This window comes from Macaca mulatta, chromosome 18 (assembly GCF_049350105.2).
Source record: "Macaca mulatta isolate MMU2019108-1 chromosome 18, T2T-MMU8v2.0, whole genome shotgun sequence".
Taxonomy (NCBI): domain Eukaryota; kingdom Metazoa; phylum Chordata; class Mammalia; order Primates; family Cercopithecidae; genus Macaca; species Macaca mulatta.
This window is the reverse complement of record NC_133423.1, coordinates 83,377,620-83,401,457: the sequence shown is the minus strand read 5'-3', so window position 1 is coordinate 83,401,457 and position 23,838 is coordinate 83,377,620. Positions and strand designations below refer to the sequence as shown.

Below are 23,838 nucleotides of genomic sequence, written 5' to 3'. Positions count from 1 at the left end.
TGTGTTATTTTTCAACTAAAGGTTGCTGGTTTTTCATCTTGTAATCTCTTGCTCCCTCTGGTGTCTATCTTCAGAACTGCACGTTCTCTGGAGCTGCAGCTGCAAGTTGCCCCTTTGTTCTCAGTGGCTCTCTGGCAAAGCACGACAGCTTCCTATAAGCTCCCGAGTTAGATGAGATGGGCAACAGTCCCTTGGGCGGCACTACAAAAAGCTGGAATGCTGGTGTGTAAGTTCCATTTCTCCTGGGAGAGAAAATGCAAATTGGGTGATTTCTCTTGATGGCGTCCAGCCACCCTGGCCTGTCTGTGGTACTACAGGCTCTGGTGGCACGGCAAGCTATCCTCCACTCTCATGTGCTTTTAGCAGACCCCAGGCATCCAAAGGATGCCAGTTCTGTCAGTATTCGAAGTCAGACAAGACGAAAGAGCCAGAATCTTGGTCACATGCTCCAACCTTCTCCACTTCTCTCCCCCTCCGCCCCGAGTCTGCCCCCTTCAACCCAGGGAAAAGCCAGGAGCTGGTGTACTCTTGCCGTCATGCTGGGCTGTCATCCTTGGTGGGGTAAAGTGAAATGACTCTTCCTACTCATTTCAACGTGGCTGTTCTTAATTTTGCACTCACCAGGTGGGGATACTGCAACTTAACTGGTTTCTGGCATCTTGGTCTATAAATTGATGTCTCTGTGGGGTAACGAGGACTGGTACTTCCTATTTTGCCATCTTGCTGATGTCAACCCCCATTTCATATTTTAACCAAAATGGAAACAGATAAAGGTCACAGAATCCAGAATGATTTACATAACAAAAGGAAACCTTTACGGAGTGCTGGGTAGCGCCTGTGCTACAGATGAGAAAGCCAAGGCACAGAGGTCAGTGAAATCGTACATCCCAAAGATTAGGGGTGAACAGTGACTGGTATGCAGCAGGCACTCGAAAATGAAAACCATTTTTATTATTTTGATTAAAATTCTTCTAAAATGGGGAAATTATCCTGGATTATTGGGGTGGGCCCAGGGCAATCACAGGGTCCTTTTATATGTGAGAGATCTGAAGATGCTAAGCTGCTGGCTTTGAAGATGCAAGGGCCCATGAGCCAAAGAATATGGCAACCTCTAGAAGCTGGTAACAGCAGAACACAAATTCTCCCTAAAGCCTTCCTCAGGAGCACTGCCCTGCTATCACCTCAACTTTAGCCTTGTCAGACCCAGTTTTGGATTTCTGACTTCCAGAACTCAGAAGTCAGAATTTAAAAGCAAATTTGTGGCTGGGCATGGTGGTGTAACGCCTGTAATCTCAGCACTTTGGGAGGCCACGGCAGGAGGATTGCCTGAGCCCAGGAGTTTGAGACCAGCCTGGGCAACATGGCAAGACCTCGTCTCATTTTACTTAACATACACAATGAAAATTAATTAGTTAATTAATTAAAAAAGTAAACTGGCGTGTCACTAAGTTTGTGGTGATTACAGCTGAACTAGGAAGCTAATACAGAGTCTGAAAGTTAAAAAAAATACATTTAAGAGAAAATTACTTAGGAAATAAAATTTTATTGTACAAAATTCACATTTGTTGCATAGGATGAAAAGCATGGCAAAGAGATCCTTTATCTTTTCCTTTGACATTACAGCGAAGGTAATTTCCTAATACATTCTCGGATCATACGATTTTTTTGTCTAGAATGTTGTTGTGTTGGTAGTAAGTGTTCTGGGTATAAGGTATAAAACGGAAAACAGATCAAAAAAGTGCCGGGGGAAGACCACTGCCAAACAGTAATCTCCAAGAACTTGGTATTTTCCACCGTGAGGTAGATGCTGTGGGGTCATCGCTCTGTAATTGATGAACAAAATATTTTTATCTTTAAACTTTTACCATCAGATCTCCTTTTAAAGTGAATTATAAAACTCTCCTTTTGTGTTCCTTTTGGCTGACACTTTTATAGCCCGGTTTTATTGTTAAGGAAAAATAAAGTTTGTCTTCATGTCAACTGAAGATAAATTTCTTTAAATTCCAAATTATAAAGATATGCCAGAAAGGCTGCAGATGAAGTTTATTATGGAAAATCACATTCAAAAAGAATATGGTATTAAAAAAAAAATCAGTGTCATGTGATTTGTATCAATTTGTTCTTACAAAAGCATGAATTAAAAAGCTAGTTACCCACCTTATAAAGCAGCCTTATGAGGTGTTCTGTTATGCCTAAAGGCTGACTCACTTCCCTGGGTGTAATGCTCTTGTTTCACAATAGAGAAAAACATCAACTGTAGTATTTATTCAATAGCCAGAGTATTGCTCATGTAGCAGTACTTTTTACTTTCCTAAAAAAATTCCTGAATTCCACAGAAGGCTTGTTTATTATTGCAAGACTGTGTCTGGCATAATTAATCTAACATGAATAGTAAGTACAATGAAGAACTAAGGATTTTCCTTTTTGGAAAGTCAGCTTTAATGAAACAACTGTAAATAATAGGTTGGTTAACTGTCCTCTAATTTTCAAAAGTTCACCTTAAACTAAATTTTATGTAAAGGTATGTCTATATTTAATATGAACCTTCACTTATTTGGTCTACTTAGGTAGTATATAAAATGCAAGTTAATGAATACACACAACCAAAGAAGAGGCTTAGGCTATAATAAAACTTACAAGTGGTTTGATTATCTGAAGCCACTCATTAAGGTACTCAACGAGACCTAATGCATCTGGGATGTTGTCCCCTTCTGAAACAAATTTCAGCAGAACTGCCATTTGGATTTCTTTAGAACAGCTACAAGAAATAAAAATAAGAATCAGTATTTTTTCACAGGTACAAGGGTTGATTCTAGTGTGTCTGTTTTCACAGCTATGATAACCTGCCTGGTTTGGGTAAGGAAAAGACGCCACATTATAAGATAACTTATCATCTCCCTTTGCCCTACATAAAGTTTTCTACTTGTGAGAGCAGGCCCCTGTAACACCCACTGGGGAACATGCATGATCATGCCTCACCCCACGGCTGCATGAAAAAGCTGCCTTTGTGTCCTTGGCTACAGCAGATAAGGTATGTTCTGATCTACTCCCCAAACCTACTTCAGAAGACAGTGATTTTCAGAAGCACCACAGCAGAGACTGAAAGAAAATAACACCTAGTGACTATCTAAAGCAGTGAGGGAAACTGTGGAAGAGAATGGAATCATTAAAGGAAAGAAAAGTTCCTACTTCTTCCAAAAACGTTGAGTGATTATTATGTGTTAAGCATTATCTGCAAATTTTATGACAATCCCTGTAATAATCCTGAGGAAGCTCTAATTAGCTCCATTTTATAAAAGAATCAGTTTGGAATAACGGGAACAAGGACAGACACCAGCATTCAGATTCTAGCTCTTCAACTTACCAGATATGTTGGGCAAGTTACTTTAACCAGGGGTGTTCCTCATCTATAAAAGGGGGATGATAATGGAACCTACTTCACAGGTGGTTGTGAGGTTGAAAGGAGGTAGTGAAGGCAAAATGCTTAAAACAGTGACCACACAGTAAATATGACAGAAGTGTTAGCTACTCTTATGAGGTAACAGGTTTAAAGATGCTGAATACAGGCCAGGCGCGCTGGCTCATGCCTGTAATTCCAGCATTTTGGGAGGCCGAGGCGGGCAGATCACCTGAGGTCAGGAGTTCGAGACCAGCCTGGCCAACATGGTGAAACCCCGTCTCTACTAAAAATACAAAAATTAGCCGGGCGTGGTGGCGTGCACTTGTAGCTACTCAGGAGGCTGAGGCAGGAGAACCGCGTGAGACACAGCAAGATTCTGTCTCAAAAAAACAAAAACAAAACAACAACAAAAATTGAATACATAGTTAACATGCCTAAAGTTCTGTATCTAGTAAGTGGCAGAAACGGGACATGAACTTAGGTCTCTCTAACTCCAAAACATAGTCTCCTATCATACTATAAACACCTCAAGCTAGTGATGAGATGGAGATATACCAATGCAAAAAGTTTCCTGCTTGCCAATAAACACAAAAATTATTCCTAACACCCTAAAACCAAGAACTATGAGAAAAATGCCATGCCAAAACTTGAAAGCACAAGACTGACAGAGAAGAGAGCTACAGAAATAAAAGTGAGCAGAGTTCTAAGGAAGGGATTTAAGACACTGAGGAGACTCTGATGTGTACGTTCGGAAGTCGCAGGTGATACCAGGCTAACTTACCACAGTTATCTGTCTCTAGAAACTACAAAGTAGAAATTGTTAGCCCCACTCACACTAGCCCAGTACTTGGTTCTCAAATACCTTAGGGGCTCTCAATCTTTGTATGGAACCACCATGAGCTCTGATGGCTCAGAAAATTCCAGTTCCTAAATGCCTCTGCTGTGATGGCCTTAGGCAAGGCTCTCACCTGGAGAAGGCTGGCTCCCAGGCTATGCCTGCATTTTCAAGGCTTTAACTTGGAAAGTGCAGGGGTATGCTCTTCACTTATCTCGCCTCTTACTAGTTTGTAACACACTGTGGGATAATCATTTCAATATCACCCCCTGGCCTTCTGTTAAAAAGAAAGGCAGAGGATGACTATTTTATTACTTTTTTATTTGGAACTATTTTATTCTGGTTGATACAACTGAATATTTTAATATTGTTTCTTTAGGGTAAAATCTCCATTTCCCGAATGTCTGATGCTGAGTAGGTCTAACTTTTATAGTATTTTCTGTTTATCACTGCTAACTTTGTGGGCAAGCTTATAGCTATCCAGAAGCTGCTCTTTGCCTGGACTCAGTTTCACCCTATACCTATGGCTCAGAATTCAGAAAAAGACCCACGGAGACAGACCCCCGGACTCTAATGAGCACCACCCCTGCCCTCTGATTCTCTGCCCTGTATTTCGAGTTGCCTCAGCCTCCCTGTAGTCTGAACTCATTTCCTCCACTCAGCAAGACCACTGTGCTCTGCCTGGGTTCCGCTCCCTGTGCTGCAGTCCGGAAAGTATCTCCAAGCAGAAAGCTGGGCAACTGTAGACTTTTAAAATTTGCCTTCTCTTAGGGATAACAGCTGTGTGCTGCCTGTAGTCCGATGTCTGGACAACAGTTGTTTCATAAATTCTGTCAGGTTCCTGTTTTTTTTACGGCAGGAGGGCAAGTCTGATATCAGTTACTCTGTCATGGTCAGAAGCTAAAGTTTAGGAGGACTGATTTGTAAAGTAAGTGCAACAAAGTATAGAAGAGGTGGAGCGCAGTGGGAGTGCAGAGGGGCAACTTCCTTGTCTAGAAGACAGGAACAGGCAAGGCTGCAGACAGGAGGTGAAGGGTGAGTTGACTCTTAGAAAGGAGGTAGGTGTGGCAGTGGCTCACGCCTGTAATCCCAGCACTTTGGGAAGCCGAGGCGGGCGGATCGAGACCATCCTGGCTAATACAGTGAAACCCCGTCTCTGCTAAAAATACAAAAAAAAACTAGCCGGGCGTGGTGGCACAGAACTGTAATCCCAGCTACTCGGGAGGCTGAGGTCGGAGAATGGCGTGAACCTGGAAGGCGGAGGTTGCAGTGAGCCGAGATCACACGACTGCACTCCAGCCTGGGCGACAGAGCGAGACTCCGTCTCAAAAAAATAAAAAAAATAAAAAATATAAAGGAGGTAAGTGTTTGTGAGGGGGACAAGAGAGGAACAGGGAACAAAAACACAAGGGAAATGAGAAAATACTGAGATGAGTGAAAATGAAAACACAACATGTCAAATCATAGGGCATGCAGTAAACACAGTGCTAAGATGAAATGTACAGCTGTAAACACATTCAGTACAAAATAAAAAAACTTTTAAATCAATAACCTAAGTTTACACCTTGGGAAAGAGAAAAGAAGAGCAAACCAAATCCAAAGCGAGCAGAAGAAAATAAAGATTAGATAAGAGAGAAATAATAGAGAATAATAGAATAATAGAGAATAGAAAAACAATAATCAGCAAAATCAAAACTGGTTCTTCAAAGAAAAACAAAACTGACAAATCTTTAGCTAGCTTGACTAGGGAAAAAAAAGGAAAGACTCAAATTATTAAAATAAGAAATGAAAATGGGAACATCAACACCAATTTTACAGAAATAAAGTTGGGAGTTATTTACAGGTACAGATTTTTAAATTTAATATGATGGCAAAGTTCTAGAAGTAGACAGTGCTGATGGACACAGATGCTGTGAATTACTTAACGGCACCTGATTGTACACTTAAATATAGTTAACATGTATGATAAATGTATGTAAATTTTGCAGGATGTGTATTTTACCACATTTTTAAAAAGTGTGTCTGTAGAGCTTGCAAAGAATAAGTATCAGAATCCCTAAAAAGTTACACAAAATAAAGCATTAAATATGGCTTTTTAGAAACCAGTTCTTCTATAACCAAGTTTAAATCTTTTCCCTAAACGCAAGAGCTCTAAAATAGTACCAGTTTTATAAATACGTTTTCAAAGTTTCAGTAAGTAATCCAATACATTCCCTGACTTAATTTCGTCGTTTGTTTGTTTGTTTGAGACGGAGTCTTGCTCTGTCACCCAGGCTAGAGTACAGTGGCACGATCTCGGCTCACTGCATTAATTTCATTTTTAAGTAAAGTGGAAAACAAATGAACAGGCAAACAAACTCACCTTTCATCATAGAGTGTTTTTGTGATGCCTCCCCCCGGAATGCGGATACAAAACTCGGAATCATCTATTTCAGGAATGCACCGGCTTTTTTCCATTTCTTGCCAGTTAAGGCTCTTTATTTTATTTTGAACACTTCTTTGCATGGAAGGTGTGAGTAGGTACCGGAAGGGAGTACTAGAAATAATCATATAGTTAACTTTTTAAAAACTCACAAATACAAACTCTAAGGCAAACATTGGTTCTTTAGCTAAAATTCTCTTGGTCTCCATATATTCTGCTGCATAGGCAAAACACAAGTTTCAGCAGACTTAAGTAAAAAATATTGCTGATTTGCTACTTACTTACCTGGGAGACAATATAAAAAGATAGAAATACTTAGGCAAGCCCACTGCAAAAATTTCCCACAGCTTTTCTTCCCTCGCCATGAAGCCTATAATGTCTTTTGTGAAAGTTCTAGAAATTAGCTCATTTTGAAAGGTAACTCTTGGCTTATTGGTATTTTTTCATCCTGATTTTATAGGTGTATAAGTGATAAAAGTTATGATCTACACCATCTAAAAAGGTTACAGTGAGCCAAGATTGCGCCACTGCACTCGGTGACAGAGCGAGACTCCATCCCAAAAATAATAAAAAAGAAATGATCTAAAAGCTACATCTTGGGTCTGGGTGCGGTGGCTCACGCCTGTAATTCCAGCACTTTGGGAGGCAAATCACCTGAGGTCAGGAGTTCGAGACCAACCTGGCCAATATAGTGAAACCCCGTCTCTACTAAACATACAAAAAATGAGCCAGGCATGGTGGCACACGCCTGTAGTCCCAGGTACTCGGGAGGCTGAGGCAGGAGAATCGCTTGAACCCAGGAGGTGGAGCTTGCAGTGAGCCAAGATCACGCCACTGCACTCCAGCCTGGACAACTGAGGGAGACTCCGTCTCAAAAAAAAGAAAAGAAAAAAAAAAAAAGGCTACGTCTTGGGGATGGGCGCGGTGGCTCATGCCTGTAATCCCAGCATTTTGGGAGGCCCAGGCAGGTGAATTCGAGGTTCAGAAGTTCGAGACCAGCCTGGCCAACATGGTGAAGCCTAGCCTCTACTAAAATTATAAACATTAGTCTGGCGTGGTGGCAGGCACCTGTAATCCCAGCTACTCAGGAGGCTGAGGCGGGAGAATAGCTTGAATCCAGGAGGTGGAGGTTGCAGTGAGGTGAGATCACGCCACTGCACTCCTGCCTGGGTGACAGGGCAAGACTCCGTCTCAAAAATACATAAATAAAAGCTACATCTTGGAGTATGAGTATTCTATATGTTACCAACTTTATGTGATAATGGTAGCTTATAGTTCTATTTGTGAGATACTTTGTCTTACATTTAAGAACTCACTCTGATGTGCCAGGGAGCTACACTTTAGGCAAGTGGATTTCTGCAAATACACATGGTTGCATGTGGCCAGGTGCAGGGGGCTCACGCATGCAATCCCAATACTTTGGGAGGCTGAGGCAGGCAGACTGCTTGAGCCCGGGAATTCGAGACCAGCCTGGGCAACACAGTGAGACCCTGTCTCTACAAAAAGTAAATGTTTTTAAAAAAAATGGTTGCATATATGGAAATAACTGAAATATTAATCTTTCAAAAGTTATCAACCAATAAATCTGAGTACCTTTTCTGCTCATTCTCTTAAATTAGCTGAGCTGTGATGTTGCTATGCATGTGACAGGAAACACTAAAAACATGGTTCCCCAACTATCTCTCTCTACACGATGTTTTCCCATCCCCCAACTCTACTAAGCTCACAGGAACTGAAAAGATCTGCCTAACTGTACTCCCTCCCATCTCCTGACCTTCTCTTACCCACCTCTTTCTAAACTCCAGCGAGAAGAGGTAAGGATCTACGTGGCTTTTAAAGTTCATTTCAACCTTTTAATAGAGAAATTATCATAGTATAAACCATATCAAAAATAACTTTCCAGAGGCAGGAACATACCTGCGAAGCTGCAGGTCATTGCGCTGATATGAATGGCTGCTCGAAAGAACAATGACTCTGGCACAGCCGCTGCTTTTCACCCAGGAAAGCAGTTTTTCACAGAATGGCTTTGATTTATACTTTGCACACCATTGAGAGAATAAAATCTAAAAGTTAGTCTTAGAGCATACCAACATTCTATATACTATTTCATCAACTTTATGCAAAAACGATATATAATTTATATATACTGAAATTACTTTCAGATGCACTTACTGTGCTTAAACCGAAAGTGAATGATAAACAGCAATGAATTATCTAATGCATCTTTATAATTAAGAAACCAATGGCTATGCACGGTGGCTCACGCCTATAGTCCCAGCACTTTGGGAGGCAGGTGGATCACCTGAGGTCAAGAGTTCAAGACCAGTTTGGCCAACATGGCAAAACCCCATCTCTACGAAAAATACAAAAATTAGCTGGGCATGATGGCAGGCACCTGTAATCCCAGCTACTCAGGAGGCTGAGACAGGAGAATCACTTGAACCCGGGAGGTGAAGGCTGCAGTGAGCCGAGATTGTGCCATTGCACTCCAGCCTGGGCAACCGAGTGAGACTCTGTCTCAAAAAAAAAAAAAAAAAAAAGAAAATCAATGAGTCATGAGGAATCCAGATTTCAAAAAAATTCTATTGTAATGGACAAAGGAAAACTTCCCAGTTCTCTACTTAAGTAATCTATCGTTACCTAATAACCAATACACGGCCATCTGTGAAGGGTTCTTGCCAGAAATTTGTGACCCAAATCTGGTCACATGGAAACAATCAGATGAATGGAGAACGCGCCACATCTGGCCCCGATTCCTCAAAGGAGTCAATATTGTAAAGAAAGAAAGCGGGGCAGGCCAGTTTTACTCTGAAGGATAACTAAAAAGATGTAACAGTCAAATACAGCCTGTGAACCATGAATGGATCCAGAATTGAAGGATATTTTGGGAACAGCTATGGAAATCTGAGTATGTTGGATGATACTCCTGAATAAATTCATTAAAATGCTGGTTTTCTTGGGGGTGGTCATGGTGTCCTTGTTCTTGAAAGATGTGTGCGGAAGTATGTAGGGGTGACACATGATGATGTTGCTTGCCTACTTCTGGATTGTTTCGAAGAAGGAAACTGTGTGTACACACATCGCGAGAGATCAAGCAGGTATGGCAAGACGTTCACAGCTGGTAAATCTGGAATGTGGGTTATAAAATTTCAGGGGGAGCCCACTTTATGAAAATTTTTCAAAGACTGCTCATAAAATAACTATTCAATAAAATTTAAAACGCAGGTAAGCAATGCAGGCTAACTTTTGAAATAAGAAGGTAGTCTAGTATAGCGGTTACGAGAGGCAGGCTCTGGGCCAGGCATGGTAGCTCGCTCCTATCACTCCTATAATCCCAACACTTTGGGAGGCCAAGGTGGGCGGATCACCTGAAGTCAAGAGTTCGAGACCAGCCTGGCCAACATGGTGAAACCCCATCTTTACTAAAAATGCAAAAATTGGCTGGGTGCAGTGACACATGCTTGTAATCCCAGCTGCTCGGGAGGCTGAGGCAGGAGAATCATTTGAACCCGGGAGGTGGAGGTTGCAGTGAGCTGAGATCACGCCATTGCATTTGCTGAAGCATGAACTGCTTGAGCTCAGGAGTTCAAGACCAGCCTGGGCAAGATGGTGAAACCCCACCTCTACAAAAAATACAAAAATTAGCCTGGTGTGGTGGTGCATGCCTGTAATCCCAGCTACTCGGGAGGCTGAGGTCAGAGAATGGCTTGAGCCTGGGAGGCAGAGGTTGCAGTGAGCCAAGATCACACCACTGCACTCCAGCTGGGTGACAGAGCAAGAGAGACCCTGTTTCAAGGAGAAAAAAAAAAAAAAAGGAAGAAAGGATTGTTGAAGAGGGCCTTTCTGATGAGGGAACATTTAAGAAAACACTAAAGGAGGCAAACCATTTGAGTCTCCAAGAAAATGAATTCTGGCAGAGAAATGAGTGGAGAGACTGAGGATGAGCTTAATGTCTAACAACACAGGGAGGCCAGTGTGGCTGCAGGTCAGGCTCCGCAGAGCAGCAGTCTGGCAGAGCTCCCTGTGAGCAGGACTCTTGTTCTGCCGGCTACTTGCCATATGGGGCTCCTGAGAACTCGGAACGTGAGTAGTGACTGAGGAACTGAATTTTAAATTAAATTTGATGAATTAAACTGTAAATAGTTACATGTGGCTACTGGCTACTGTATTAGCACAGATATAGAGCCTCATAGGCCACAGTAAGGGCTGTGAATTTGAAACCATCCCCAAAGAGTTAAAGAAACCAAAGACTAACAGAAATTCTTGAGTTTGGGCTGGGCGTGGCTTACACCTGTAATCCCAGCATTCGAAAGGCCAAGGCGGGTGGATCACCTGAGGCCAAGAGTTGGTGACCAGCCTGGCCAACATGGCAAAACCCTGTCTCTACTAAAAATACAAAAATTAACCAGTATGGTGGCGTGTGCCTGTAATCCCAGAGGCTGAGGCGGGAGGATCACTTGAACCCAGGATGGCAGAGGCTGCAGTGAGTTGAGATCACATCAGTGCACTTAAGCCTGGGCAACAGAGGAGACTGTCTCAAAAAAAAAAAAAAAAAAAAAGAAATTATTGAGTTTGCAGGGTAGCAGATAAGAAACTACTTGATAAAATACTGAAACTTCCTTCCCTTATGGGATAAAAGAACCAGCTGAAATTGGCTGGAACCAATATGGCCAAGTTGAGTCTGCAGAGAACAAGCTTGCTGGGGTCGCAAGCTGACTCTCCATTGCCACGTTTCATACTCACTCCCCTGAACTGGCACGTGGGCCCTATGAGTTAGCATGAAAAGATAACCGTGCATGCCCAAGGACTTACCAGATCTACCCTTTCCTTCCATCGCTAACCCACTCATCTCAGAATCCACCTCTGAACCTTTCCTAATAAGAACACTGCCTTGAAGCCAGCACAGGGAGGCAGATTTGAGCTCGACTCCTGTCTCCTTGGGAGTCAATCTGTAATATAAAGCCTTTCTTTTCTCAAAAACCTGGTGTCACAGTGCGTTAGGAAGCAAGCCCCTTCTCCTGGATCACAATTTTGAGTGAGGAGAAGCTACTGGAGGGTTTCGAAGAGAGTAGTGATGTGGTGTAGGTTTAGAGGATCGTCAGTGCTGCCGTTGGCGAGAGGTAGATTGGGCAAGAGTAGAGTCGGGCATGAAGATGACAGTGGTTTGGACTCAGTGGTAGCAGTGGAGGAGGAAAGAAGTCGGATTCAGAATATTTTATGACATATATATAATTTGATATATACACAGTTTATATGTAGATGCCACCAGCTGAAATGTAATACAAATGGAAAAAACCTCTAATATTAATATGCTTACATTTTTTCACCAATGTTACCCGAACTGAAAATATGTAACACTCAAGATAAAAGTCCTACTTCCTTTCTATATAATCATGAAAAGACAGTAACACATCTGAAACATTATAAGATTATTTCTCTATAGAATCAGATCTTCATAACTGTACACACGGTAAAAACAGTAATTTTTGAATCTTAATTCCTAATGTTACTTATTTTCTCATTACACTTTAATAAACAAAAAGGCAAACTACAACATACTAACCTTAATAAAAATGGATCTTAACTGAAGAGCCACCAGCTTTCTTGAAGGCAATGAATATACTACAAAAACAAGAAAAGGAAATCATATGATAGTGAAGTTATGCAAGTTGAAATTATTATGATAAAAAACAAAAATTGAATTATAATACCTTTTGCATTTAAATATTTTCAATAATTAAAATACAGAACATACATGTCATCTGGTTAAAATAAGACAATTTAGAAGTACCTTAAAATGAGCCAGTGGGCTTTATTCTATGGAACAATTCATTTCTGAAAAGTTAACTCTAAGAAAGTATCAAAAATTATTTTTTCTGACTTTAACTATCCCCTGAAAATTTCTGGTATCGTGACAACTAAAATCATCCTTAAGAAAACTGAACTTTTTGGCTTTTGATATTCTTCCCTCTTGTCTCCAGAGAACAGCAACACTCACTGGGATTAACAGAAGAAACAGTAAAAGGTAGGAGTATGTTAGCCATGTAATAAAATCCTGAAATAGGTACACGTGTGTTCCTTAGAACTTTTTAAAGGATCTGAAATAATAGAAAACGTCATGTGAGTCAATGTGTTTGCATTTTTTTTCTGGGAAAAGGATCCATAGCTTTCATGAGATTCTACAAGGGGCCCACTCTAGAGATGCTTAAGGCTTCCCGGCCCAACTTCACTTCTAAGGATGACAAGCAGCCGGGTGCGGTACCTCACGCCTGTAATCCCAGCACTTTGGGAGGCCAAGGCGGGTGGACCACAAGGTCAGGAGATCGAGATCATCCTGGCTAACACGGTGAAACCCCATCTCTACTAAAAAATACAAAAAATTAGCTGGGCATGATGGCGGACACCTGTAGTCCCAGCTACTCAGGAGGCTGTGGCAGGAGAAGGGCGTGAACCCGGGGGGCGGAGCTTGCAGTGAGCAGAGATCACACCACTGCAGTCCAGCCTGGGCGACAGAGTGAGACTCCATCTCAAAAAAAAGGAATGAGAAGCTCCTGTCTGAGTCAGGGACAAAACAGTCTCTAAGGACACAGGATTACTATTGCACTAAGGGGTAAGTGCTGGTTACTATAAACAGATTGCAAATAATGGCAAATCCTTTGGTGGATCAGGTTTCTACTATTACAGGTCTTTCGGAGACTGTCTCCTATGGCTGGCATGATGTGGTGTGACTAGGAGGTATGCTGAACTCAGCAAATCTACCAAGCACCAGGTATATTCAGTCCAAAGGAAGTTTAGGAATTAGGGAAAGGGGTATAAATTTAGGGAAAAGAGACTAAGGCACAGATTACTCAGCCTCTAACCTATCTGTGACAAACACATGTAGTCTAATTCAACAGACCTAGGTTTGAAAAGAATGTATCTGTAGGGGGTGGGCAGGCTAAGCTTTTTAAAATGTAAGCTACCACTTCTTCGGTAATAGCAATACCCTCCTCATCAGTGTATCATACAATTCTTTTTTTTTTTTTTTGAGACAGAATCTTGCTCTGTCACCCAGGCAGGAGTGCAGTGGTGCAATCTCGGCTCACTGCAACTTCTGCCTCCCAGGTTCAAGTGATTCTCGTGCCTCAGCCTCCCAAGTAGCTGGGATTACAGGAGCACACCACCATGCCTGGCTAATTTTGTTTGTTTATTTTTTAAGACAGAGTCTCTGCCACCCAGACTGGAGTGCAATGGTGTGATTTCGGCTCACTGCAGCCTCCACTTCCTGGGTTCAAGCGATTCTCCTGTCTCAGCCTCCCGAGTAGCTGGGATTTCAGGTGCACACCGCCACAATGGGCTAATTTTTTGTATTTTAGTAGAGACGAGTTTCACCATGTTACCCAGGCTGGTCTCGAACTCCTGAGCTCAGGCAATCTACCCGTCTCGGCCTCCCAAAGTGCTAGGATTACAAGCGTGGGATTGTGCCCGGCCTATGTAATTCTTTTTGTTGTTAGGTTCCTGTTTCCTAGTACTTTTTTCTTCTGATGTGATACACTATGAAAGCAACAACCCCTTTTATGTATTCTGCCCCAAAACATTAACCTTTTATCTAATCAAGCCTTTAGAGCTAACTCCAGTTACAGAAAATACAGGGGCTAGAACAAGCCAAATGACAGGACGACGTAATCAGACAAATCAGAAGGTGGGACATTGTATAAAACAATACACCCAGTCTTTTCTTCAATAAATCGGTTTGTGATGGAAAAAAAAGGGACTGCTCTAGAGTAGAAAAGATTTCAAGGGCACAGCACGACCATCAGATATATGAGGGGTCTTCAAAAAGTTCACAGAAAATGTGTACTTATGAAAACATTTTGCACCAAAATAAACTTGTACTGACTTGCTATAACACACCTGAAAAGGCTCTGGTTTGAGGCACTAAGAAGGATAAGACATTAAGTGCCCCTATCAGAGCAACATGAATTCTGCTTCAACTGAAGCAAGAACAAACATCAAATTTATGGTGAAGCTTGGGTAGATAAATGGTGAAATCACTGATGCTTAAAAAAGTTTATGAGGGGCCGGGCACGGTCGCTCACGCCTGTAATCCCAGCACTTTAGGAAGCCGAGGTGGGCAGATCACGAGGTCAGGAGATGGAGACCATCCTGGCTAACACAGTGAAACCCCGTCTCTACTAAAAAATACAAAAAACTAGCGGGGCGTGGTGGCGGGCGCCTGTAGTCCCAGCTACTCGGGAGGCTGAGGCGGGAGAATGGCGTGAACCCGGGAGGCGGAGCTTGCAGTGAACTGAGATCGCGCCGCTGCACTCCAGCCTGGGCAACAGTGCAAGTCTCAAAAAAATAAAAAAATAAAAAAAAAAGTTTATGAGGGCTGGGGGCGGTGGCTCATACCTGTAATTCCAGCACTCTGGGAGGCTGAGGGGGGTGAATTGCCTGAGGTCAGGAGTTCAGGACCAGCCTGGACAACATGGTGAAACCCTGTCTCTACTAAAAATACAAAAATTAGGCCAGGAGTGGGGGTCCACACCTGTAATCCCAGCACTCCGGAAGGCCAAGGTGGTTGGATCACCTGAGGTCAGTTCAACACCAGCCTGACTAACATGGTGAAACCCTGTTTTTTTACTAAAAATACAAAATATTAGCTGGGCGTGGTGGCACGTGCCTGTAATTCCAGCCACTCCAGAGGCTGAGACAGAAGAATCGCTTGAACTCGGGAGGCGGAGGTTGCAGTGAACTGAATTCATGGCATTGCATTCCAGACTGGGCAACAAGAGTGAAACTCTATGCCAAAAAAACAAAAATTACTGGGCATGGTGGTGAGTGCCTACAATCACAGCTTCTTGGAAGGCTGAGGCAGGAGAATCTCTTGAACCCAGGAGGCGGAGGTTGCAGTGAGCCAAGATCGCACCACCGCACTCCAGCCTGTGTGATGGAGCAAGACTCCATCTCAAAAATAAAATAAAATAGGCCGGGCATGGTGGCTCACACCTGTGATCCCAGCACTTTGGGAGGCCGAGGCAGGCAGATCACAAGGTCAGGAGACTGAGACCATCCTGGCTAACACGGTGAAACCGCATCTCTACTAAAAATACAAAAAATTAGCTGGGTGTGGTCATACATGCATCTGTAATCCTAGCTACTAAGGAGGCTGAGGCAGGAGAATTGCTTGAACCTGGGAGGTGGAGGTTGCAGTGGGCTGAGATCGTGCCATTATACTCCAGCCTGGGCAACAGAGCGAGACTCTGTCTCAAAAAAAAAAAAAAAAAACCAAAATAAATAAATAAAATAAAAAAGTTTATGGGGGCCAGGTGCAGTTGCTCCTCACACCTGTGATCCCAGCACTTTGGGAGGCCTACGCAGGCAGATCACAAGGTCAGGAGACTGAGACTAGCCTGGTCAACATGGTGAAACCCCATCTCTACTAAAAACACAAAAATTAGCTGGGCGTGGTGGCAGGTGCCTGTAATCCCAACTACTTGGGAGGCTGAGGCAGGAGAATCCCTTGAACCCAGGAGGCGGAGGATGCAGTGAGCTGAGACTGCACCAGTACACTCCAGCCTGAGCATCCAGAGGGAGACTCCCTCTGGGGGTGGGGGGGAAGAAACCCCATCTCTACTAAAAATACAAAAATTAGCCAGGCATACTGGTAGGCTCCTGTAATCTCAGCTACTCAGGAGGCTGAAGCAAGAGAATTGCTTCAACTTGGGAGGCGAAGGTAGAAGTGAGCTGAGGTCATGCCATTGCACTCCAGCCTGAGTGACAAGAGCAAAACTGTCTCGAAAAAAAAAAAAAAAAAAAGATTTATGGGGACAATGCCCCAAAGAAATCAGCAGTTTATAAATGGGTAACTCATCTTAAGAAGGGACGAGATAATGTTAAAGATGAAGCCCACAGCAGCAGACCATCTACCTCAATTTGAGGAAAAATTCATCCTATTTGTGCTCTAATTGAAGAGGACTGACGATTAACAGCAGAAACAACCTTCAACACCACAGACATCTCAATTGGTTCACCTTACACAATTCTGACTGAACAATTAAAGTTGAGCAAACTTTCCACTCGATGAGCAACAAAACCATTGTGTCCCGTCAGCTACAGACAAGAGCACAGCTTTCAATGGCAATTTTAAACAAGTGATACCAAGATCCTGAAATATTTAAGGAACTGTAGCTAATGAAACGTGGCTTTACCAGTATAATCCTGATGAAAAAGCACATTCAAAGCAATGGCTACCAAGGCAGAAGTGGTTCAGCCAAACAAAAGTGAACCAGTCAAGAGTAGAAGTCATAGCAACAGTTTTTTGGGACGCTCCAGGCATTCTGCTTGTTGACTTTCTGGGGGGCCAAAGAATGATAACATCTGCTTACCATGACAGCGTTTTGAGAAAGTCAATCAAAGCTTTCTCAGAAAAGCAACTGGAAAAGATTCACGAGAGTCCTTGTCCATCAGAAAAATGATGCTGCTCATTCCTCCCATCAAACAAGGGCACTTTTGTCAAAGTTTCAATGGGAAATCATTACGCCTCCACCTTGTCCTGATTTGGCTGCTTCTGACTTCTTTTGTTTCCTAATCTTAAAAAATCTGCAAAGAGCACCCATTTTTCTTCAATTAATAATGTAAAAAAGACTGCACTGACATGGTTTAATTCCCAGGCCCCTCAGTTCTTTAGGGATGGGCTACATGGCTGCCATCATGGCTTACAAAAGTGTCTTGAACTTGACGAAGCTGATGTTCAGAAATAAAGTTGATAGTTTTTATCTTTTCGTTCATTTTCTCACAAACTTTTTGAAGTCTCCTCATACTATAGGTGCTGGTTTGGACAAACTAAACTTTGGGCAACATTGTGGGGTAAACTGGGCCAATTTTAATATGGGTAAGATATAGGGAGATATTAATAAATAAATAATTTTGTTACAGTTCCTTATATATAAAACTACCTTACAAAATAGTTGTAAGGCCATATGCAGTGGCTCATGCCTGTAATCCTAGCACTTTGGGAGGCCGAGGCAGGCAGATCACCTGAGATCGGGAGTTCGAGACCAGCCTGACAAACATGGAGAAACCCTGTCTTTACTAAAAACAAAAAATTGGCCGGGCGTGGTGGCGCATGCTTGTAATCCCAGCTACTGGGGAGGCTGAGGCAGGAGAATCACTTGAACCCAGGAGGCAGAGGTGGCGGTGAGTCGAGATTGTGCCATTGCACTCCAGCCCGGGGAACAAGAACAAAACTCCGTCTTAAAAAAAAAAAAAACAGTTGTAAGGATTAAATGAAATACACGTAAATGCGGCTGGGCGCGGCAGCTCATGCCTGTAATCCCAGCACTTTAAGTGGCCAAGGCAGGCAGATCACCTGATTTCAGGAGTTCGAGACCAGCCTGACCAACATGGAGAAACTCCATCTCTACTAAAAACATAAAACTAGCTGGGTGTGGCAGCACATGCCTGTAATCCCAGCTACTCGGGAGGCTGATGCAGGAGAACTGCTTGAACCTGGAAGACGGAGGTTGCGGTGAGCTGAGATTGCACCATTGTACTCCAGCCTGTGCAACAAGAGCAAAACTCTGTATCAAAAAAAAAAAAAAAAAAAAAAAAAAAAGTACATGGCATTCAGTTCACAGTAATACTTAATAAAAGATAGCTGTTATTACTAGCGGAAAGTATACAAATTCTAGGGGCTTTCATTTTTTAAGATATGGTCTCACTTTGTCACCCAGGCTGGAGTGCAGTGGCATCATCATGGCTCACTGTAGCCACAACCTCCCAGGCTCCAACAGTCCTCCCAAGTCAGCCTCCTAAGAGGTTGGGACTACAGGTTGGCTTATTTTTTACTTTTTCTTTTTGTAAAGATGGGGTCTCATTTTGTTGCCCAGGCTGGTCTCAAACTCCTGGGCTCAAGTGTTCCTCCTACCTCAGCCTCTCAAAGTGTTGGGATTACAGATGTGCACCAGTGCACCCAGTCATGAATTCTGGTTTTAACCATTTACAGTCCTTTATCCTCTGAGGCAGTAACTAAAATTTAGTCTTGTGTTGACAAAGCCATCTGTCCTGTAGGGAGTTCAATAATAAAGTCATTTCTCAAATGTACATTTCATTATCGTAAGCTAAGAACAATGATATGGTTAATAAGACACAAAAACCAAAATGCTTCTTCATTTGTCTTTCAATTCACCAAAGGCCTTTTGTGCTCTTCTATCCCTCTGGATTTGACCTTAAAATGGTAAACAGAGGACTGAAAGATCACCAGAACAGTTAGCCATCAAAGGCAGTAACTGGTGCTCCCATGCTTCACGATCTACAGGAGCTCTTCTCTTACTCACCAGCTGCTGTGGTGCATTATAACCAGTGTTCCCTGATTAATCAAGCCTGATAGTCCAATGAGGAATTACAAAGATTTACAGTATGGGAAGAGCCTACACCTATTAGTGGCATCAGGCAAGTCAATCTCTTTGAGCCTTATCTATATCATATTATTACGAATCCTATACTGGAAGAGGATGACTAAGAGAATGAGGCTTAGTTGACGTAACATATGTTAAACCTACAGGACTGAGTCCAATGCAATCTTCTTTTTGCCTTTCCATATTATTAGTGATGGTTACACATACCAGTAAGAACAAGAAATAAAACTGAGAATAGAAGGAAAAAAATCCATGTTGAAAAAAAAGGAAATTTTAAATTCTATAAAAGACACAAGTATGGGCCGGGCACAGTGGCTCACGCCTGTAATCCCAGCACTTTGGGAGGCCGAGGTGGGTGGATCACAATGTCAAGATATTGAGACCATCCTGGCTTACACGGTGAAACCCCATCTCTACTAAAAAAATATAAAAAATTAGCCAGGCACAGTGGCAGGCGTTTGTAGTCCCAGCTACTCGTGAGGCTGAGGCAGGAAAATGGCGTGAACCCGGGGGGCAGAGCTTGCAGTGAGCCAAGATCACACCACTGCACTCCAGCCTGGGTGACAGAGCAAGACTCAAAAGAAAAAAAAAAAAAACAACAAAAAAAACACAAGTATGATCTTATTCTCAACCTTCATAAGAGTTGCCATTTACAAGAGTCTAACAACTAAAACCAGGATGTAAAAGAATAGGACAATGTGATTGGGTTGTGAATTCTACACAAAGTTGGCACTAAGTAAACATTTGCTACAAAACAATTATCAATAAAGTCTATTTCTAACTTAAAACAACTCTACCTTGTAGCAGAACAATACAAGGTAAAGTCTTACATACCTTCAGCATTTATACTAAGTTCTGTTGAATTTCCTTCCGCAGTCGCATATGGATTGTTTCCAACCATAGGCACAAGACAATCGGTATAGAAGTAACCAATCTTAGACATATTCAGTGTAGAAATAATCAGATCCATTGCAAGCTGGCCAACATTTCCAACAGATACTGCTGGCTGAAATTATAAAAAATATGTTCAGTAAGTCACCAAAATTAGCAGCACTTTATTTTATTTTTTGAGACAGAGTCTGCCTCTGTCTCCCAGGCTGGAGTGCAGTGGTACCATCTCGGCTTACTGCAGCCTCCTCCTCCCGGCTTGAAGCAATTCTCCTGCCTCAGCCTCCTGGGTAGCTGGGATTACAGGCGTGCACCACCACACCCAGCTAATTTTTGTATTTTTAGTAGAGACGGGGTTTCACCATGTTGGCCAGGGTGGTCTGAAACTCCTGACCTCAGGTGATCCACCCGCCTCAGCCTCCCAAAGTGCTGGGATTACAGGCGTGAGCCAACACGACTGGTTGCAGCACTTCAAAAAGTTTAGACAGAAAACAACAGTCATAGTATTAGTACTGAAAGCGTCATAGCATCATGGCTAGATACTGATTTTCATTAACTACAACTGCTGGGGCCTCCTCCACCTTTGAGACTATTGATTTAACAAATACTTATTGAACGTCAGCTATGTCAATTGCTGCTCTAGGCACTGGGAACGCAGGAAAATAAACCAACAAAAGTTCACGCCCTCATGGAACTTCCATTCGAGCCAGAGTGGTTTACCTGCAATAAAACAAACAGTAAAATATACAGCGGTAAGTGCTGCGAAGACAAAGTGCGAGGATGTGTGTACACGGCTGATTTCAATTTTAAGTAGAGAGATCGAGGAAAGACTCACCCTAGGTGACAAAAGACTAGAGACCTGAAAAAGGTAAAGGAGACAGCCATACAGAGAAATGGGAAAGACCATTCCAGGCAGTGGGAAAGCAAGTGTAAAGACTACGAGGTATGAACAGAAGCTCTCTTGGGTCTTCTTACCATCTGCTTTATTAGTGCCTCTTCACTCATTCGTTGAAGTGAGCTTTTCACACTAAACACACACACAAACTCTCTTTTTCCCGCGACTTAAAATAATAAAGCTGCCAAATCCCTACCTACATCCCACAACATGTAGGAGCTCCACAACCTAATGATGTCTCCACATGGTTAGGTCACAGGAAACTCACATTCTGCAAGTCCAAAACTATAAACTTCTGCCCAAATTTGTCTCCATATTTTGTATTTTAGAAAAGTGCGCTGGGCATGGTGGCTCATGCCTGTAATCCCAGCACTTTGGGAGGCTGAGGCGGGCAGATCACCTGAGGTCAGGAGTTCAAGACCAGCCTGGCCTACATGGTAAAACCCTGTCTCTACTAAAAATACAAAATTAGCCAGGTGTGGTGGCGCATGCCTGTAATCCCAGCTACTCAGGAGGCTGAGGCAGGAGAATCACTTGAACCCAGGAGGCGGAGGTTGCAGTGAGCCGAGATCGCACCATGGCACTCCAGCCTAGGCAAAAAAAAAAGCGAAACTCCGTCTCAAATAAAAAAAAAAAAGTTCAACATTATTCACTCTACCTAAACTTTTTCCCATTCCCTTACCAACTACATCTAATACATGCCTAATTTTTATTGAGGTTATCCCCAAAGTATCCTTTTAATGTAGCTCCTCCTTTGCATTCTTCCAACAATTCCTTTGGTTTCTGTACTTCAGGGTGTTCCCTCAGCATGTTCTCCACTTCTCACTGTTGTCACCTACCAATTGCCTAGTCACCTCCTGTAATTCCCTTCTCAACAATTTTGACACTTGGGTTAAACTCTGTACCATCCTTCTCTTCCTCACTATTGTATTATGTCCATCAGTACATAAACATGCTCTAATATCTTTCATTCTAGAAGATCTTGACCCCACATAGCCCTCTAGCTCAGCCTCATTTCTTGTGTCTCTACATAGCAAAAATTCTCCAAGTCACCCACAAAAACATAAGCAGAAACTTTATCTCTTATTAAAAAAATTTTTTTTCTGAGACAGGGTCTCACTCTGTCACCCAGCCTGGAGTGCAGTGGCATGATTTCAGCTCACTGCAGCCTCTGCCTCCTGGGCTCAAGTGATCCTCCCACCTCAGCTTCCTGAGTAGCTGAGATACAAGTGCAGGCCACCACACCTGGCTAATTTTTATTATTATTATTTTTTTTTGTAGAGATGAGGTATCACTATGTTGCTCAGGCTGGTCTTAAACTCCTGAGCTCAAGAGATTCTCCTGTACTTGGCCTTCCAAAGTGCTGGGATTACAGGTGTGAGCCATCATGCCTGTCTCTGAATTAATGACTGGAGATATATATATCTATATAATACAACCCAAATCTTTACTTGCTTTCTGCCATTCATTCACCCACTCCAATATGGCTTTTCTCTTCACCACTTCACTGGTAACTGTCCAGATGACCACCATTAACATGTCGCTAAATCCAAACATACGCTTTCTTCACCTTACACACCTCTGGGCTACTTCTGACATGGCTACTCCCTCCTTTTTGAAACACTCTTCTCTGGGGCTGTGTGTTTTATATGTGGTGAATAAGAATGACAGTTCCAGCTCTCTCCAGCCTTACACCACTCCAAAGAGTGCATTTCCAGTGGTGCCTTCTGGGTTCACAGAGCCTACAGCTTATTCTCTCTCAATGTGTCATTCCAAATTCTTGGCAGGCTTCAAGTCCCCCATGCTTACGTGACTGTGTTACAGACATCTATCTTTCTGAAGCGCCTACTTTCCCCTACTCCCAGCCCACAGCCCCTCCGTCTTTTACATACTTCCTTCTCTATGAAGCCTTTCTTTTTTTTTTTTTTTTTTTTTTTTTTTTTGAGACGGAGTCTCGCTGTGTCGTCCAGGCTGGAGCGCAGTGGCCGGATCTCAGCTCACTGCAAGCTCCGCCTCCCGGGTTCCCGCCATTCTCCTGCCTCAGCCTCCCGAGTAGCTGGGACTACAGGCGCTGCCACCTCGCCCGGCTAGTTTTTTGTATTTTTAGTAGAGACGGGGTTTCACCGTGTTAGCCAGGATGGTCTCGATCTCCTGACCTCGAGATCCGCCCGTCTCGGCCTCCCAAAGTGCTGGGATTACAGGCGTGAGCCACCGCGCCCGGCCTATGAAGCCTTTCTTAACGAGCCCTCTGTCCCTTCCCTCCCAATTATCTCAGGGCCTTTCCATATCCTTTCAAACTGCTATCCTAGCATTTATTGCTCTTATTAATTACACATGTTGCCAACTACACTGTAAATTCCTTGAAGGCACGCACCTAGTCTTATTCTAATACTCGCACATTATAGACTTTATTAAAACAATGAACGAATATGAAGAGCGATAAAACTGCTAACTACCGGCAAGAGTCAGCGTTTACTGCCCTATCAGTAGTTCTCCGGTTAACAACGATAGTATGCCAGCTTAAGACTGATCTAAAACTAGTCGCAGAAAGACTTTCTAGGACAAAACTGAAGGATGCCCTGCACAACATAAGTACGGTGTATCCAGAATGTACGAACACATCACGTTTTACAGGACACACAGACTACAAATTGTAGACTTGACTACGTTTGGTTTTAGAGCCGACAAAGGTTCTATTGGGACGTCTGCCTCCGGCTACAACCTCCCCGTTTTTTCCGGCCGAGAACCTGAAATAGAAACTAGGGCCCTCTTTCTCCCGGCACCGCCGAACACCCCGCGTCGGGGGGCGACACCGCAGGGGCCTGGCGAGGCAGAGCCCCGAGCGCAAGCGGAGACTCACCATGAGGAGGGTGAAGCCGGCAAGGTCGGGGGCCGACTCCCCGCAGGGAACGAACATGGTCGCAGGGGGGGTGGCGGTGGCCAGCGGGGACTAAGCGTGACACTGGGCAGAACGAGGGCAGCAGGGAGGCGGAAGCCCGA

The 23,838-nt window shown here is 43.1% G+C and overlaps 2 protein-coding genes across 2 annotated transcripts in view; one reads left to right on the top strand and one right to left on the bottom strand.

Annotated features, from left to right (window-relative positions):
- Window positions 1-1,980, top strand: part of LOC114673711 (uncharacterized) — a 55,371-nt gene extending 53,391 nt beyond the window's left edge. The window contains exon 6 of the mRNA XM_077975405.1: window positions 75-1,980. The gene's annotated coding sequence lies outside the window, so the exon portion shown is untranslated. The remainder of the gene's footprint in view (window positions 1-74) is intronic.
- On the bottom strand, window positions 1,524-23,814 carry PSMG2 (proteasome assembly chaperone 2). The gene is given in 7 exon segments (NM_001193620.1): window positions 1,524-1,823; window positions 2,638-2,758; window positions 6,598-6,771; window positions 8,575-8,693; window positions 12,221-12,279; window positions 19,890-20,061; window positions 23,699-23,814. Coding segments are annotated over 7 exon segments (795 nt in total). The 5' UTR covers window positions 23,756-23,814; the 3' UTR covers window positions 1,524-1,730.
- Window positions 23,815-23,838: the final 24 nt, after the last annotated feature.